At 43.5% G+C, this 16562-nt stretch overlaps 1 protein-coding gene across 1 annotated transcript; it reads right to left on the bottom strand.

Moving 5' to 3' along the window:
- Positions 1 to 7523: 7523 nt before the first annotated feature.
- On the bottom strand, positions 7524 to 15906 carry ECHDC3 (enoyl-CoA hydratase domain containing 3). Its single transcript, XM_075713078.1, has 5 exons — positions 15776 to 15906; positions 15398 to 15519; positions 13070 to 13167; positions 9727 to 9927; positions 7524 to 8181 (listed from the first exon to the last, which is right to left on the bottom strand). Exons 1-5 carry the CDS (start codon positions 15904 to 15906, stop codon positions 7852 to 7854), a joined length of 882 nt encoding a protein of 293 aa, XP_075569193.1. The 3' UTR covers positions 7524 to 7851.
- Between the last annotated feature and the right edge of the window lie 656 nt (positions 15907 to 16562).

The following is a 16562-nucleotide window of genomic DNA, read 5'->3' as shown; positions in this document are numbered from 1 at the left end:
GGGAGGAGGCATCAAAATTTAAATTCCTGAACTGTAGTGGTGTCACTGTGTGAAGTAGGTTATAGCAATAATAACATCAACAATAATAATAAGTAGTAATATTGGTAATGAATAATAACCTCAGGCTAATGAATAAGGGGCTCATTGTCCTTGCACAAATATTCTTGCTGGTCCCCGGGAAAAAGGGGTAAACTAGGTCAGTTTTCCAGTCCTCTGTGTGGGTGCTCTGGAGAGCACCTCGGTACTTCTCCTGGAGGGCCTTCTTTCAGACAACCAAATTCTCTCATTACTCTGCTCCTTCATCTGTTACAGCTCTTTCATTTCTTACAGGTTTTTCATTAAAGCCTGATGCTTTCCCCCACTCCAGTATTTATGGCAGTGTTACCAATTGTTAAACTGTGATATGTGGTATTTTGTAAAGCTTTCCAGATTTGTGTACTTCTATGGGAATCTCAGAATTCAGTAAAAAAACCCAAAGCCCTTAAGGAGGGAGAGGAAAAACTGGAATAATAGCTCCGACTTCACCTTAAGGACTCAAAACCAAAAAAGCAAGAAAAAGCACACTAATTTTAAAATATTTTTTATCTAATCTAGTGAGGTCTTGATAGAGAAGGGAACTAACTCAGAAGTACTCACCATGTCTATATTTATACTGTATCCTAACAGTCAGAATAGAGATTTTTGTTATAGGATTAACTCCCTTAAACATCAGATGATAGTTTCAATGGCATGAAGAGTATATTTCATTAAACAGGTACAAGAAACAAAATATTCATATCTAGACTGAAGACCATATTAGGAAAATGACTTCATGTGTTCATTTGCTTTCTCCTTTCCCCCACATTCTGTATACGTTTTACTAATCCTTTATTGTTTCTTTCCAGAAGCATCACTTGGTGTCTACACCGAGAATGATTTTGGGCCAGGAGGTGGAGAAGACTGGAGCAGGTATATATATCACATTATCCTTGATGTTGACAGCGCAGAGTTGACAGGGAAAACATCACTCATCTTTCCAAAAATGATTTCATCCACTGTAATTGTTTGTAGGAGGACAGAGGACAGATCTGGAACAAAACCTGAGCGCCACTTTGGAAGACCTAACGCCTTCTCTGTAATCAGCAGCTGAGGCAGCCTGAATGTCACCATTCTCTTATTGCAGTTAATTTGTCCTTAAAAACTCCTTCAGAAAGCAGACTACGGTTGGAGCTTCCGCTCTCTTAGACATGGCCCATTACATCAGACCTCACTGACATATGGCTCTAATAAGCCAAGCTGCAGATAGGCTGAGATGTTGCCATCCATACCTGTTCTGCCTTTCCAGGAGGTGACTGTCCTTCAGCAGAACCGGTGGATGAGATCAATACCTATATTTGTATTAAGTCCAACAGGTTAACTTGCACTGCTATGAAAGTTAGTTTAAAGATTTGGTTGTGTTTTGAGCTAGGCTACAGGAATGTTTCTTATTTTCTGTTAACGCCACAGCCTTACAAGTTTTGGGTTTGGCAGGCTGAAACCACAGTCCTACATAAGGAGGGAAAGTTAAAGTCTCTTGTCTTAAGTAGCTGTGAACAACAGTCATGAATCAAATCAATGAATCTGGCTTAAATTTTAGTAGTACAAATTCAATTTGTTATTTTACCACCTGGTTTTATTTTCAATTTTCTCTCTATAACAAACATGATCAATAAAATATACAATAACCCTGTGATGCTCCCATTATCACGACTCCAGGATAGAAATATTTAAAATAACTATTAAGGTTTTAAAAGTCATATCATGAAAATTACTACAGTTGGCTGCATCAAAGGTTAATGAATGATTTTCCCCTTTCCAAATACACAATGGTATTAGGGGTACAGATCTATGATTTTCTTTTTATAAAAGCTATGGGTTTGACAAAAATAATTCCTAATATTGAACAACAAGCAGCCAGGAAATGGAACATCATACAGTGGAGAGTGAGAAAGGTACAGCTCTGATATTCTTTTCCCTCTTTTGCGAGTGTAAAACAGGGTGGGGATGTGTTACTGAGTGGCTAAATTCAGAATTAGTATAATCGAGGTGCAATGCCAGTGAAATCAAGACAAATGAATCCTACTCGTTGCAGTATGAGATCTGTCCTATAGCTTTAGGTGTTCATGGAAATTTAACCATTTGTCTATTCTCCTTATTTCTTAGAGAAGGCAGCCAGCATTTCTGTGAGATTATTTAAATGTAGAATTATTAGAAAATTTTGCAGCTACAGAGATAGATGGGTTTTACATAAAATCTCTGCTCTTTCTAGCAACCCAGTGTGATACTGAGCAAGATAATGGTCAGAAAGAACATTGCCAGGCTCCTAATGAGAAACTGTTGACAGTAAAATTACCCCAACATTCATCAAAAAGCCAATAAATGTCAAGCATGGGGCCTTTGATGCAGTAGCTCATAATTCCTGTTCAGAAGCCTTTGCAGCCTCTTCAGGGCATGCAATCATCCTGCATTTCTGCTGATTTTACTGAAAACTTTGTTGCTGAAGTACAAGGAGCAGGTGCCGGCATTCTGGATGCCACTGTTACAGTGCCGTTGGCTCTGAGACCTCAGGCAGAGCACATTCGTCCTCAATTTCCCCATCTGCAATACAGGAATGACAATACAGGAACTACCCAAAGGCAATTTTGTGGAGGACACAGTGTTGCCGGCCAAATGCTCAGAAATCATGAGCTGGATGGTAAAAACTACCATGCTGACTTTTGCCAGTGAGTTAAGTCATGTATTTTTAATGTTAACTACGTCCAGCTTTTTGTGCCTTTGTAGCACGTATTTTCAAGCTTTCTCCTCCGCAGCTACAGGAGATTACTTCAAACCAACACAAAACTAATGCATACCCAGTCTGCTGAATTCTGGGTTGACTGGCCTTAAGAAAACCACATGAAGTTTATATAAAAGCTTAGATGAAATCCCATTCTGTTCTTCGGCTCTGTGGAATGTGGAAGGTATAAACCCCTTGCCCGTCACCGGAGTCCTGTGTTTAACTCTATCTTCAGCATATATCCCCTACATGATGTGGTGAGGCAGATTGTTGCCTGGTCCATGAATTAGGAACAACCGCGTGCCGAGTGTTACTCTACCTATTGCTGCACCCCAGTTTGTTTGTTTACCTTGTTCATGAGGGGAGCCTGAAAGCTACATCACAAGTGATACGATCATATCCTCCAGATTTTGCCTATATATCTTTTCTAAAATTCCCAGGTAAAGGCTCAAAGCCATTCCTCTAAGGCATCCATGGACTCTGAAGTCAGTGGCTGGACAGTTCATTACATTCATACTGGCAATTCCTTGCTTGCATTTTTCTCAACCAGTTTCCATTCCAGCTGTTCCAGTGTATATGAATAGAAAACATGTCCCTGTCTGTCATTTGCAGTGATAAGTTGCATCCTAGAGGCTGTACACAGATGGAGTCCTACTTCATTTACAGAGAAGGCTGAGTGCATGCCACATGCTATTAGGGCCACTTGAAACTAGGCTAATTACCTGGCAGACATCGCTGCAGAGCAGATTCTTTAATAAAAATGAATGGGGTGACAAAGGATAGACTCCTTGCTATTTTGGGACAAACTCTCTCCTCAGGCAGCAGATACCCACAGCAGTAAGGCTCCCAATCTATCATTTGGTTTGCTGTTTCTTGGCTGTAGAACTTAATTAACAATTCTGGAACTGGTCTGTTTCCCAGGAATAGCCTGTAAATCCATTAAATTAAACAATAAAGGCAGATGCGGGCAAAAATAAAAATCCCACACAAGTCAGAAATGAAAAATTTTGTTGCTTTGTCAATCCACAGGGGCCAGTGCAGGAATATTCTAAAACCTTCTGAAGCTTTTCTGCCTAGTGGTTCAAGCAAGAGGGAAATGTTCCTGTGGATGCCACCATTTTTTGAACTGATGATTCTAATTACATAATTACTTTATTGCATGAAATAGTACAAACAGATACTGTGAAAAATGAGTTAAAACATACTTACAAATATTTTTTCTCTTCAAGATCTGAAGGTACAACACAAACATTTGTCATATCTGTGAATTAGACTGAAAAAGACCATGAGCTTGGAAAAGCAGTGTTCTTAAGGATCTGAACTCAGTCATCCAGAGCACTGTGCTTCCTTCACTTCCATGGATTTGAACTGCAGAGAGGCTCGAGGCATTGTGGTGTTTGGTCTTCTACATGGAAAGCCAAGGATAAGGTAACACTCCCACCCCCTGCCTATCATATGAATAACGAGGATACCATTTTTGATAGTGAACTTCCCCTCCCATCACCATTTTGTCTTGCTAAAGTATGCCCATTCTTAACTTTACATAGCACTTCCATTGATGTTAGTCTGCTCATAGCGAATAACACTAAGGACACCTATATATCTTTGTAGTATTAGTGTCTTATGAGGCCATTCAAATTCAATGAATCCATGTGCGGGAATAAGATGACTAGAATTTGATTCTATTGCGGTATAACTATTTCAAATACAGTAATTGTTCTTTAAAAATGCTGATTTTTTTCCTTCAAAAATTATAACCAGGAGTTAATAATAATGCCAAACCCCATCTTGTGTAGATGGCAATCAATTGCAGAAGGAGAATTTCTAAATATCTGAAAGAATGTGCTCATCTAAACTATCACTCATGTTTTAAGATGGCCAGCGAAACCATTTTATTACTGCAGTTAGTTGGAAAGAGCACTATTCTGCAAAAATCAGATAATGTACTTATTTCTAAAAGCCTGGAACAAAAGAGCCAGTAGAGATTTGCTGAGTAGTTGCAAGATAGCCATTAAATATAAATATTTTTGAAAACAATTCACTCTTTCCTAATGCTTTTAGAGCAGCATGTGGGAACAGAGTCTAAGTGCAGCATCTTACTGCATTAAAAAGGACACAGTGAAGGTTATTGGGCTCCAGATTTAACCCTTCTCTCTCTTAACTGCTCATGACAGTTCCTAACCTATATCAACTATGTGAGTTCATATAAAACTTACCCATCTTTCCTAGTGGTAACAATACAAGTTTATATTTTTAAAACAACTATTCCCAAGGATCCACATTTTTCACATTCCTATAGAAACAAACTATTTTTAATGGTGAGCTCAAGTTTAAGTTTCCATTCTTCAAATTAAAAATAGCAGCAGAACTGGAAATTGCCTTCTCTTCATCCTGACAATGCACTGTAGATGGAAAAGAGAATTGCTTTGTGGGGCTGTATACATATAAATGATACCAATATTTGCATCACTTGTTTGAATGAAAATGTGTAGGCCCGTTAGAAAGAAAAGAGGTTGATTTTTGCTCCAAACTATCCAGGTCTTGCTCCAGTATAAGGAATAACAGAATTTAATTTCGCTACTCAGGAAGCAAAGTGTCATTCCCAGCAGCGCACCTGACTGATACAGTACAGCCCATGGCTGCTATGCGGGAGGCAGACTGACTGAACCATGAGACCACTTCTAACAGGGGGACAACAACAAGGCTGACACTACCAGCACAGCCTTTGCAAGGTGGCCCTCATGTTTAGGTCATTCTGAAGTAGACCTGCAGCAACTGGATTGCATAGCATTTGGCCTGGGCTTCCTCTACCTCCACACAGCACCTTCATGGCCCAAAGACAGAAGTGCTGACTTTTCATTGCAGCAGTTTTTCAGCTCACAGTGCCCGAAATAACTGGCAGGCCTGCCAGCAGGGTGTTTTTTAGCGTGATGCTGAAGATGCTCAGGAGTGTTAGGCAAGGCCTATGGGACAGTATCAGGGCATTGTGAAGGGCAGAGTGAGCCAAAGCTCACGTGGACTCACCGGTACTGCCTAGGATAATCGGTCCCTGGAGAGAACTGCCCCAGGACTTCACTGCGTATCTGATTCACTCTGGCGGAGAACTGAGGAATGAACTAACACTCATACACAGGGAACCAAGGACACAGAAGCAAACATACCTTAAAAATGTCCTTCTTGATTCGTGATACTTCTACATTTGGAGCTTTAGTAGCTGTAGGTAGGATTCATCTGATCTAACTCAAGACGAGAATCATTCCATGATTCTGTTAATTCAGGACATCCAAGTCTGACCTAAGCACTTCAGGCTACTTTTACTGTCAACAAAGGAGAAAAGGCTCATCCATATAGTGATTCACCTGGTCTTTCTTAGATGCCTATTTAAGGATGAAATGGATGAGCCTTCATGAATTGGCTATGTGGAACTTCAGACAAAATGTCTTTGCTGAGAGGCCATCCCACGTTGATCACCGTGGATTGATACCGAGGCTCCTATCATTCAATATCGTCATCAATAATACATGCTCAGCAAATGTGCAGATGATGCGAAATTGGGGGAATGGCTGACACACCAAATGGCCAGGCTTCAATCCAGAAGAACCATAATCTAAGGAGCAAGCACGTGGAGAAGAATAACCCCAAGCAGCAGTACAGGCTAGGAGCTGACTGGCAGAGCAGCAGCCCTGCTGAAACCACGCTTACAGCGGATGCTCGGCTGAATACGAGCCAACAGGGCACTCTCATCACAAATGAGACAAAGTGCATACTGGGCAACACTGACTGGCTGAAAGTGGCCAGCAGATGGAGGGAATATTTTGTTCTCCTCTGCTCAGCACTGGTGAGGCCATATTTGGAATATAGTCCAGTTTTGGCACACACAGTACAAAAGGGATGTGGAGAAGCTGGAATTGGTCCACTAGAGGGCTACCAAGCTGGTTACTTAAAGAACATGACCGACAAGGAGAGTGGAGGAAGCTGGACTTGTTCAGTCTGGCACACAGTCTAAGGGTGGTCTAGCTGCAGCCTGTGACTGCTTTGAAGAGAGTTACGAAGATAATGGAGATGAAGTGTTCATTAAGAAATGCCAGATAATGTAACCAGGGGCAATGGCCAAAAATATGGTGCTTCAAGGCTCAGAGTTGACATTAAGAAAAAATATTTCACCAGGAGGGCTGCACAGCGCTGTAACAGATTACCCAGAGGAGCAGCTGAATCCCTGTCATTGGAGGTTGTCAAAACCCTAAGTCCATGGCTGAACGGCTCCAGTGTCGGTAAAAGCCCAGCTTTGAGCACAAGGATGGACTTTCCAACTAATACATCTAAGATTCTGTGATAAACCAAAGACATACAGCCTGAAAATTACAGCTGGGTCAAAACACTGCCAGATGAGAATCTCTGCTGAAGCCCACAGGCAGGAGCTTTCGCAGTGTGCCCTTTGCAAAGCTAACACCCCCAGCCATGCTCAGCCTCCCAGGAGTCAACAGCAAAATTCTCTAGAGCTGGGACAAGTGCTTGAACTGATGGTAGAAAAACAGGATTTGCTGAGGGAGACAAACCAGTAATACATACAGTTCATAAGCAGATATATTCATAAGGAGCAATGGACTACTGTTACAGGCTTTTGTCTGTAATGTATAAACAGTATTGGAATCCATTATGATGCGTACTACCATCATCTCTGGAATGTGTCCAAGCCCTTTAATTCTCTATTAATAACAATAAATGGAAATTCCCATCCAGACCTATGGGGACAGGTACAGAACAGGGTGATCTGAGCTCTCTCCTAGTCCCTGTAATTCCCTAGGTAACCTGGAACATATTAAACTGATTTTTGCAGCACAGAGTTCCTTTGAAAATCACAGATTAAATTCATTGCTGAAAAAAGTAATTTGGTTTGATTTTCCTTAACATTTATTACATACTTAGAATAAATTTATTGTGTCTTTGGCATATATAAGAAGAGAAATTTAACTTTCAGTAAGAATAAAAATGTAGTTCCTGCAGGCAATTGTGTGAAGAATCATAAAGCACAGCTAAGGTGAGCTTAGAAACAAGATTCATTTCTTCTCATCCTGAGAGTGTGACCAGACAGGCTTACGTTTCTGAATAAAGGCTTCAATACCTTCCTGCCCATCTCTCAAAGTCAAATTGTCTACCATGACCTGAGTAGTCATTCTGTAAGCAGTATCAAGGTCCTGTGTCATCTGTCTGTAGAAGGTGGCTTTCCCCAGCGCCAGGATGGATTTGCTGCTTTCGCATATCTTGTGAGAGATTTTCATGGTCTCTTCTTCCAGCTTGTCTTCTGGTACCACCTTGCTGACAAGCCCGTGTATTAATGCTTCTTGGGCAGAAAGGGGTTCACCCGTGAAGAGCATCTCTAATGCCACCTGAACAAGAGAAAATATCGTATTAAGTCAATTCAACTGCATTATGGCTTTGGTTTGTTTTGGGAATTTCAGCTTCCTCCAAGTACAAGTTACTCTTTTGACAAGCGTAAGATCTAAATCTTTTGGCCTCTTAAACTGCCAAGGAAGCGTTAAGAGGTTTCAGCAAAGAGAAAAGACTGGGTCTAAAACTGGCCTTATTTCAAACCTGCCCACTGACTGCAGCTGTCCTAGGCTGACACCTCTGGGTTTCTTTCCAAAAGCCCAGAATCTCTAGTGATTGCAGTAGGAATTAACAGACATGTGGATGGTCCACAATGTCAAATGACTGAACTCAGTATTTTAAGCTGGGCATATAATGATAAATAAATACTTACTATGTCAATGTGTAGTTTTTGAAAATACCTGCCTTAGTTTAAGTTTGGTCAGGGTGTTTTTAAATATGTCTTATCTATTTCAGTCTCCTGCTGCTTCCAGCATCTTGTACTTGAGGTTTCAAATTAAAAAATCCCACAAATACTCAGTGACTATTCGATGTTATATATCAATGAGAATTTTTTTCCATGACTCCTGATGTAATTGACCAACGCCATCAATCATAAGAGCTGATTATCCTCATTAGTATCTTTGCTCCAGTAGCTACAAACTATGGCGACATTTCATTTGATAAAAGGTAAAATCAGTAATCCTGAGAACTGTAGGGAATGTTCTTGCTACTCTGAAAAGTGGCACAGAGAAACGTATATCTCACACATTTTAAAAAGGTAATCATAAACCCCAGAAATACTAATTGAGAAACAGTTATAACTGTACACTATAGCATACTCACAAAAAACCCCACAGACGGGCTATGTTTGAACAGGACGGCCTTACAGGTGGGAAATGTAAAGCTGAAGCTCTTATCCAGCAATTGGACTTGTGCAGGTAAGTCCTTGCACCTCAGCAGAGCCCTGCTGGGCTTGGAGAGTCTGTCCACATGAATCCAACTGGATCAGAACTTAAAATTTCTTTTCCCAGTTATGGAAGCTTTACAGATCTTACTATTGTTTATGCAGCGAGAGACGCGTAGTCACAATCAGTAGGAAATAAAGCAGGAAGAAAGTATAGGAGGGGTTTAGATGCTATTTAAAGCATCTTGATCTACACCCAGGCAGATCACGCTGGCAGTGAAATGTCACTGCCTGGCAAGAATTGATACCTCAGTGGGACTGATATCCTGAGCTTGCAGGGGTTTCCTCATCAGGGGACAACATCATTGTCTAAAGCACAGAGCTGTCTGCTGGAAAGGAAAGGGATCGCTGGGCTGGTGTGCTGCTGGTATGAGTTCGTGCTGGTTGGAACCACATCAGTAGGAAGCTGCTTTCCCTAAACAGAGTTCATCCCTTTATTATTTTTCCCAGTCCACAGAGTTATGAAGATGTCTTTTGCAATGAAGTATTTTGAATGTTGTACTGCAGGAAAAGAAAGTTTAGGCAATGGAACTAAAACTCCTAACATGGGAACCACTTTCTTGCAAAATTACAAAGAGTATCTGGGAAAGAAGCCTACCTTTCTTGGAAGAGATCTGCCCAAGGCCACAGCTGGTGTGGAGCAAAACAGCCCGATGTTTACTCCAGGAGTAGCAAATTGAGATTTCTCACTCGCCACTGCAATGTCACAGCTTGCCACAAGCTGACAGCCTGCTGCGGTAGCCAAGCCATTTACTTTGGCAATCACTGGTACTGGAAGTTTCTGGATTAAAGTCATAACCTGCATGCACAAAAGAAAGCGGTCAGTTAGTCCCTGAAGTTTAAGCAGTGGCTGTTCTAAAACTTGCAATTGCTTCACACACCTGATGTGTGCATTTTTCAGCTTTGCTAATTGGAGTTTAGTTAAAACTAAGCTCTCTGCAAAACCTGTTTCAATGCAGAAGACCACTGCTGTTCCAGTAGCTGCTCAGCTGTGTTTATGTAGCACGAGTTGGACCTGCTACCTCCAGTGGAAATGGAAACCACAAGAATGAAAAGCAGAAACACTTGTTATCAGATCTGCATGGAGCCTGGGTTCCTGGCTGTGGGAAGATGTGTATCCGAGACACACCACCCCACCTTCATTTGCCCCATAAGGGAAAACTGACTTAATAAAAGTTTCTGTCCCAAGAAATTAAACCAGCCTATTGCTGGTTTCCACATGATCTCGAGCCTGGGTTGATCTCCCCCAAAGAGTCATTGGATGTCTTTCTAGGCTTACTCTGCATTCCAGGGAAAGACTTACCTGCCAGGAAACAATTTTCCCTGCTTGCATTAGACATAAGATGTGAAAACGCACTCATACTCTCATTCTCTGTCTCTCTCTCTCTCTCTGATAATTCTTGAAGGTTGGACACCCAACTTCAGATAGCTGAAGTTAAGAAAGATGAATTTGTCTTGATTTTTCTAACTCAGGTTCTCCTTCCATACAGTGGGAATCAACAAACTCACTTAATTTTAATGCCTGAGGACAGAGAATGCTAGTTAAATGACTACAGTCATTATCTGGATTAAAAAAAGAAAAATCTCATATTAGCACAGTGCAGCAAGATAACAAATTTTCATTTGCTACTTCAATTTCTCTGGTAGACGAAGTCTAGCAAATTTTATGTTGCTTAGGTGAAATTACCTACATTCAGTTTTGAATTTGATCAGTCTGCCTCTGTTCTTCTATCTTTGTTTAAAAACAATTTTTCAGTGGATCTTGAAAAGCAGACAACAAAAGAGTAACAGTAAGTGCATGTGTGCAGACAAACAACTACAGAGTACTCTTGTGGTTACAAAAATTCAAAGTCAACTGCTTCTCCAGAAAAAAACCCTGGTACTTCTGGTTTTGCATTTGAAAAGCCTCTGGAGAAGTGATATTCTCAGCTGTCTCAAACCTGTATGTGGCGAGTACTTAGTTCTCGGATACTGCATGATATAGTGTTGCTAACACTGTTAAATGCGTGGGGAAACAGAGGTGTAGCAGCTGAGATGATCTGCTTAAGATGAGTAGTCATAGGCAGAGGTAGAAGCCTAGGTTCCTGAAAGCCAGTCCAATGCTCTGGCCCCCCTAGTCCACAACGCTGTAGGCACGTCATTTAGGGTAGGATCCATTCTGCTTAACTTAAATACTGAAATTTAGGAAGACACGATCCTGTTTTGGAAGCCCTCAAAAGTACCTCTCCCTCTCTACTGACCAAAAAAAGCAAAAGTCAATTATTCTACCAAACAACTAAAATTTAGATATTAGTTAAGATCCTAAATAAAGCCTAAATTAATTTCTCCATTTCTGTTTGCCTGTAAAGTGCTGTTATTATTTAACAGTAAGACCTTCTTCCTCCATGGGGATAATAGCGAGTTCTGATTTATAAGGAACTTAAATCCCTTTAGAATACTCAGGTAGAGAGTTTAAAGCGGCAGCAAAGGGATCACTTCAAGGGTCATTTCATCTGTTATATTTAATTTCTTCCTGAACTTGCTTTGGCAATTTCACAGAAGCATTTAGGTTGGCAGTGACCCCTTGGGATCATCGAGTCCAACCCCACTACTCAAGCGGGCTCGGGTAGAGCAGGTTGCCCAGGACTGTGTCCAGCTGCGTTCTGAGTATCTCCCTATCTCTGAATTTCATGGTCTCAGGAATATTAATCTGAAGTTGGTACACCATTTTTTATTTGTAATAATGCTCCCTTACTAAACTTACTGTACAATAGGGCACCATTCTCACAAAGAAAGCTAGGCTTGTTTTTAACTCTAAATGCTGACATTCTGCTATTTTTTTTGCTACTTCTCTTTACTAATCAAAGTTAAGCTTGCTATGTTATTAATCCTGAATATAGCCACAATGCTAGAAATAAATACAGAAATTCTTCTGGTCCTTAAAGTGAGAAATTTACCAACTCTTGATTTCATGCTATATGGAATAAGTTTCGCATTTTTTTCTGCCTGATCTTTCCTATTCTGTGACCTGGAGACTGCATGGTTCAGTTTTCCACTGACAACACACTGGTATTCTGCCCTGCAACTGCAAAAGTAATATTAAACTACTGGCTGCTAAACTATTGGACCTTGGCTCCTTCCTGATGAAGGGACTGTCATTCAGCCCTATTGGTGCTTACCTCTGTCATCAGCATACCAAGATGAAATCCAGGCAAAGCTGCCAGGATGATTGCTTCACATTACACTGAAGGCCCTTCAGCGGTAACTTTCACACATGGCTTTTACAGCGTTTGTTAAATATGGGCTTGACAATGTGTACAGAGATCATTATTACTGGAGGAACTAGAACAAAAGGTTTCAAATTACTTTCTGTGGTCACACTGAGCAGGATTAGGGGTCAAACTCTAGTGCCGTTACAATCAAAGGGGTTTTTGCCATTCTCTCCAAAGGCGCCAGGATTCATTTTAACTTCCCAACCTCTGGGTCTGTGCCTTTGTAACAAGAACTTGTATGGTTTGCTGACTGGGCAACCACCAAGTCAGAGGTGTGTTCAGATCTCACTTTCACATTGTCTACTTGATGTTTAAGCTCGTCTTGAGTTATTAGCTAGATGCTGGGAAAGAACTTTTGATCACAAGTGACTTGAAGGTGGTTATCCCTAGGTTTCTAGGAAAGACATTGCCCAAATACTCAGCTGCGAGGAACACGCCATGACTGTATCCAGTGTAGGTGACATGCACATTGGCATCCTAGCCCTTTTATTTGCATGTAGAGAAATCCAGGGAAAACATAATTTTACAAGGATCAGGTACTAAAATGGCAGAACAGCAAAAAGCAAGGAATCTGGAGCAACAGTCTGTGCTTTAGGTAGCAGATGAGTAACGCTGTCCCTCCTTAAAACAATATCGTTGCTTGCTCTGAATACCAGGCAAAAGGGATGGCACTTAAGAAGAACTGCTTACCTCCGCACATAATTCAAATACTTGGGAATGATGCTTCACATCATCTTCACTTGACAGTTCCTTTAAATCATGGCCAGAACAAAATACAGGTCCTTCAGCTGCAAAGAATTCCAGGAAAAGTCAGTCTGAATTAATCAAGAAAGCAGAGGTAGCGGCATATCAATGCCCCAGTTAAAGGTGTGTCACCGAGATGTCAGTGGTCAAAAATGAGCTTGGGGAGGGAGTTTTACACAAAGTTTGGACATACTGCCTTCAGGGTTTTGTAACAACTTTAAATTGCCACAATGCAACATTTAACCACAGCGACATCCATAAACATTTTTAAAGGCCTAGTTTTACTTCTGTTGCAAGTTAACTCAGTTAAAAATAAGGCACGTCACACCTCTGAGCCCAGTGTCTTGTAAGGATACTGTACTAAACAGCTCCTTGGTACAATGTAAACTAGTCAGCTGGAGCAAGGATGGATGCTTTGCTCTCAGACTAACAGATACATTTATTCGCTACTGATTGAACCCAGCGTTAACGATTACCTTTTACTAAATAAGCAACAAGATTTTTGTGTCATGGCGTTCAAGGTCACAATAAAAAAAAAAAAAAAGGAAAAAGGTTGTTCTGCTAGAGGAGAACCAGAAGGGTTGCTGCGGCATCTTTTCCTCCACTGCTAAAACTGTCATCTAGAGGATCCCAAAAAGCACGTCCAGGGTTTGGGCAGCAAAAGACCAGGTTTCTGTGGACTTAAGCTTTGGATTTGCTTGCCTCCGGTGGCAGCTAAGATCAAAACACCCTTTACAGGTACGCTATCTTTACAACAGTCTTCCTTTGTCATGAAGATATCTGCCATAAGAATAAACCGATTTGATGCTTTTGAATCTTTCAGAACCTCTTCAATATGTGTATGGATGTGACATTTCCAGCTACAGCTAAGCAGACACAACCTTACCTATGCATTTCTTTCTTATGGATCAGATTATTGTGGCACAGTCTACCCAGAAATAAGCACACAATTAGCATCAGTCAGCTCATGAGATCAGCAACACATATCTGGAAATTAATCACATCTGCGTTTGTGCCTCACTGAAGAAGAATCCAGTGCAAAGTCTGTGTTAAAGACTCAAAGCATTCCCTGAGAAGTCTTTTATTTTCTTGAGATTTCTCCTTTTGCATTCCATTCAGCAAGGGAATTGGAAATCAACAGGAACATGCAATTTCTTTTTAAACTGAAACAAAAAAAGCAAATGAAATCATGCTCACAAACTCCCAGACTACTGTACTCCAAAGAAGAACCTGAAGTGTTTCACAAATTTATAACTGCTGTTTGAAACTGTGAATATATACATTTAAACTCACCCGTGAAGTTAGCTTACTTCCACGCTCATGTGCGTGTGCACAAACACACAGTGTTTTCCTCTATGTACAGGGAAGAGCAGCATCCTAAATTCATAAACCTATTTCTCCAAAGATGTTTGGAAGGTGGGCAAGGGAAGATTATCTTAAAATAGCAGTGGAAAAAAAGATGGCTTAAGAGCAGCTCAAGTTTCGTTATCTTTAAGAACTCTACAGGTTAATACTTAATGGAAGAAAACTGTAACAGGCTGAGAGATAATGTTTTACATCTGCAGGTTATGAGTAACTGCAGTATCAATATTATGGTCTCTCCTTCATCGGAGAGTTTTAAAAACAGTACTGACAAAGGAGTGGCAAAGGTAACAAGGCTGATCCTGGCTTAGAGCAGGCGAACAGAGCACACGATTTCAAGAAACCTTGTGAGCCCTGTTTACTACGAGCTACACCTGCCTGTTCCTGCATGAAAACCTGCACCGGGGAATGTTATTTCTTTAGTTTGATAACCATTAGAACCTGGCTTTTGTTCTGTTTAAAGTATTCTTTACATACAGTTTTTAAGCCAACTATTTCATCTACTGATTGTTTTTACAAAAGGAAAAAGCTCATCGACTCTGCCAACACACTGCGTAACCTGACTGAAATACTGATGTTTGGAAACGTGTTTCCACAGTGTTTCTTCTCAGACGTGTTCAGTACCAACAGAACCGTACCACCACTCGAGGCAGTGTTAATGCTGCGTGCAAGCACGAGGGATCACCTACGTGAGAGCAGAAGCGGGATGGGTGCTGCAGCGCAGCGCGAGAGCGGGCGCTGACGGGCAGGCACGCGTGGGACCCTGCACGCTCCCGAAACCACACGCACGTCCATTCCATGCCACCCATGCCATCTGCCGTAATTCTGCGAGAGCTTTCGGATTAAACTCCGTATTGTGCCGGGTTTTCTCCCCCCCACCCCCCTTCCGTCGGCCTTGCATGACGGAAGTACCTGAAATGATAATAACTCGGAGCTCTCTGCTTTTGACGTCGTGCAGCAGGTCCTCCCTGAGGGACTGCAGCATGGAGAGGGACAGGGCGTTCCTCTTCCTCGGGTTGTTCAAGATAATGTTTCTGTGGAAGCCGTTAAGCGCTATTAAAAAAAGCAACAAACGCGTTCGGAGCCTCAGGGACGGGCCCGCAGCGGTGCCCCCCCCCCCCCGCCTCACCGGACGGGCCCCCAGCGGTGCCCCCCCCCCCCCCCCGCCTCACCGGACGGGCCCGCAGCGGTGCCCCCCCCCCCCCGCCTCACCGGACGGGCCCCCAGCGGTGCCCCCCCCCCCCCGCCTCACCGGACGGGCCCCCAGCGGTGCCCCCCCCCCCGCCTCACCGGACGCCCTCCGCCTGCCGCCGGACCGTCAGCTGCTCCGGCGGCGCCGCCCGCCCGCCTCCCGCCGCCGCGGCGCTGCTGAAGGCCGCGGCCAGCGGCCTCCGGAGCCGCCACAGCCCTGCGACGGCCATGGCTGCGGGGGGGGCGGCGGGCGGCTCGCTACCGACCCCTAGGCCCGGGCCGCTGCCTCTGGCGGGGCGGGGCGGGGCGGGGCGGGGCGGGGGCCGGGCGGCCGCGGTGGGGCCGGGGAGCGCGGCGGGGGAGCAGGGCCCGTGCCGGCTGCCGAGGCGGTGGTGCCCCGGGGGACAGAACCAAGCGCCGCAGGCCGTCCCGGCCCGCTTCAGGCGCCGCAGGCCGTCCCGCCCCGGTTCAGGCACGGCAGGCCGTCCCGGCCCGCTTCAGGCGCCGCAGGCTGTCCCGGTCCCGGCCCGGTTCAGGCGCCGGAGGCCGGCCCGGCCCGGCTCAGTGCTCGGCCCCCGTCTCCCCAGGGCCTGGGCGGCAGATGCGGGGAGCCCTCCCGGACCCCCTGCTCTGGAAGAGCCGGGTGCGCGGGCGGCAGCCATTAACGGGTATCCGGGGGATGTCGGAGGGGCACTAGAAAATGCTGGCCTCTGCTATAATTTCTTCAGATTCCACTGAGTATTTGCATCTCGGAGCACGGGACGGAGCTGAGGCCTGTGCTGAGAAAACTTTGGTGACCCTAAGCTGGGATGTGTCGTCGACAGAGAGGACAGCTGTGTCGCGCACAGAGAACCGGATCACTGAGGCCGAGAGCAACCGGCACGGG

This window comes from Pelecanus crispus, chromosome 1, assembly GCF_030463565.1.
Source record: "Pelecanus crispus isolate bPelCri1 chromosome 1, bPelCri1.pri, whole genome shotgun sequence".
NCBI classification, from domain to species: Eukaryota; Metazoa; Chordata; class Aves; order Pelecaniformes; family Pelecanidae; genus Pelecanus; species Pelecanus crispus.
The sequence above is the reverse complement of the archived record's forward strand: the minus strand, read 5'-3'. Positions and strand labels throughout refer to the sequence as shown.

What these genes read in the sequence shown, in the direction of transcription:
- ECHDC3 (XM_075713078.1), bottom strand. Translation starts at nt 15,906, where the DNA reads ATGGCCGTCGCAGGGCTGTGGCGGCTCCGGAGGCCGCTGGCCGCGGCC. An exon ending in CCGAGTTATTATCATTTCAG is followed by an intron (nt 13,168 to 15,397) that starts GTACTTCCGTCA and finishes AATTCTTTGCAG; the next exon opens with CTGAAGGACCTGTATTTTGT. An exon ending in TATTTGAATTATGTGCGGAG is followed by an intron (nt 9,928 to 13,069) that starts GTAAGCAGTTCT and finishes TTGTGCATGCAG; the next exon opens with GTTATGACTTTAATCCAGAA.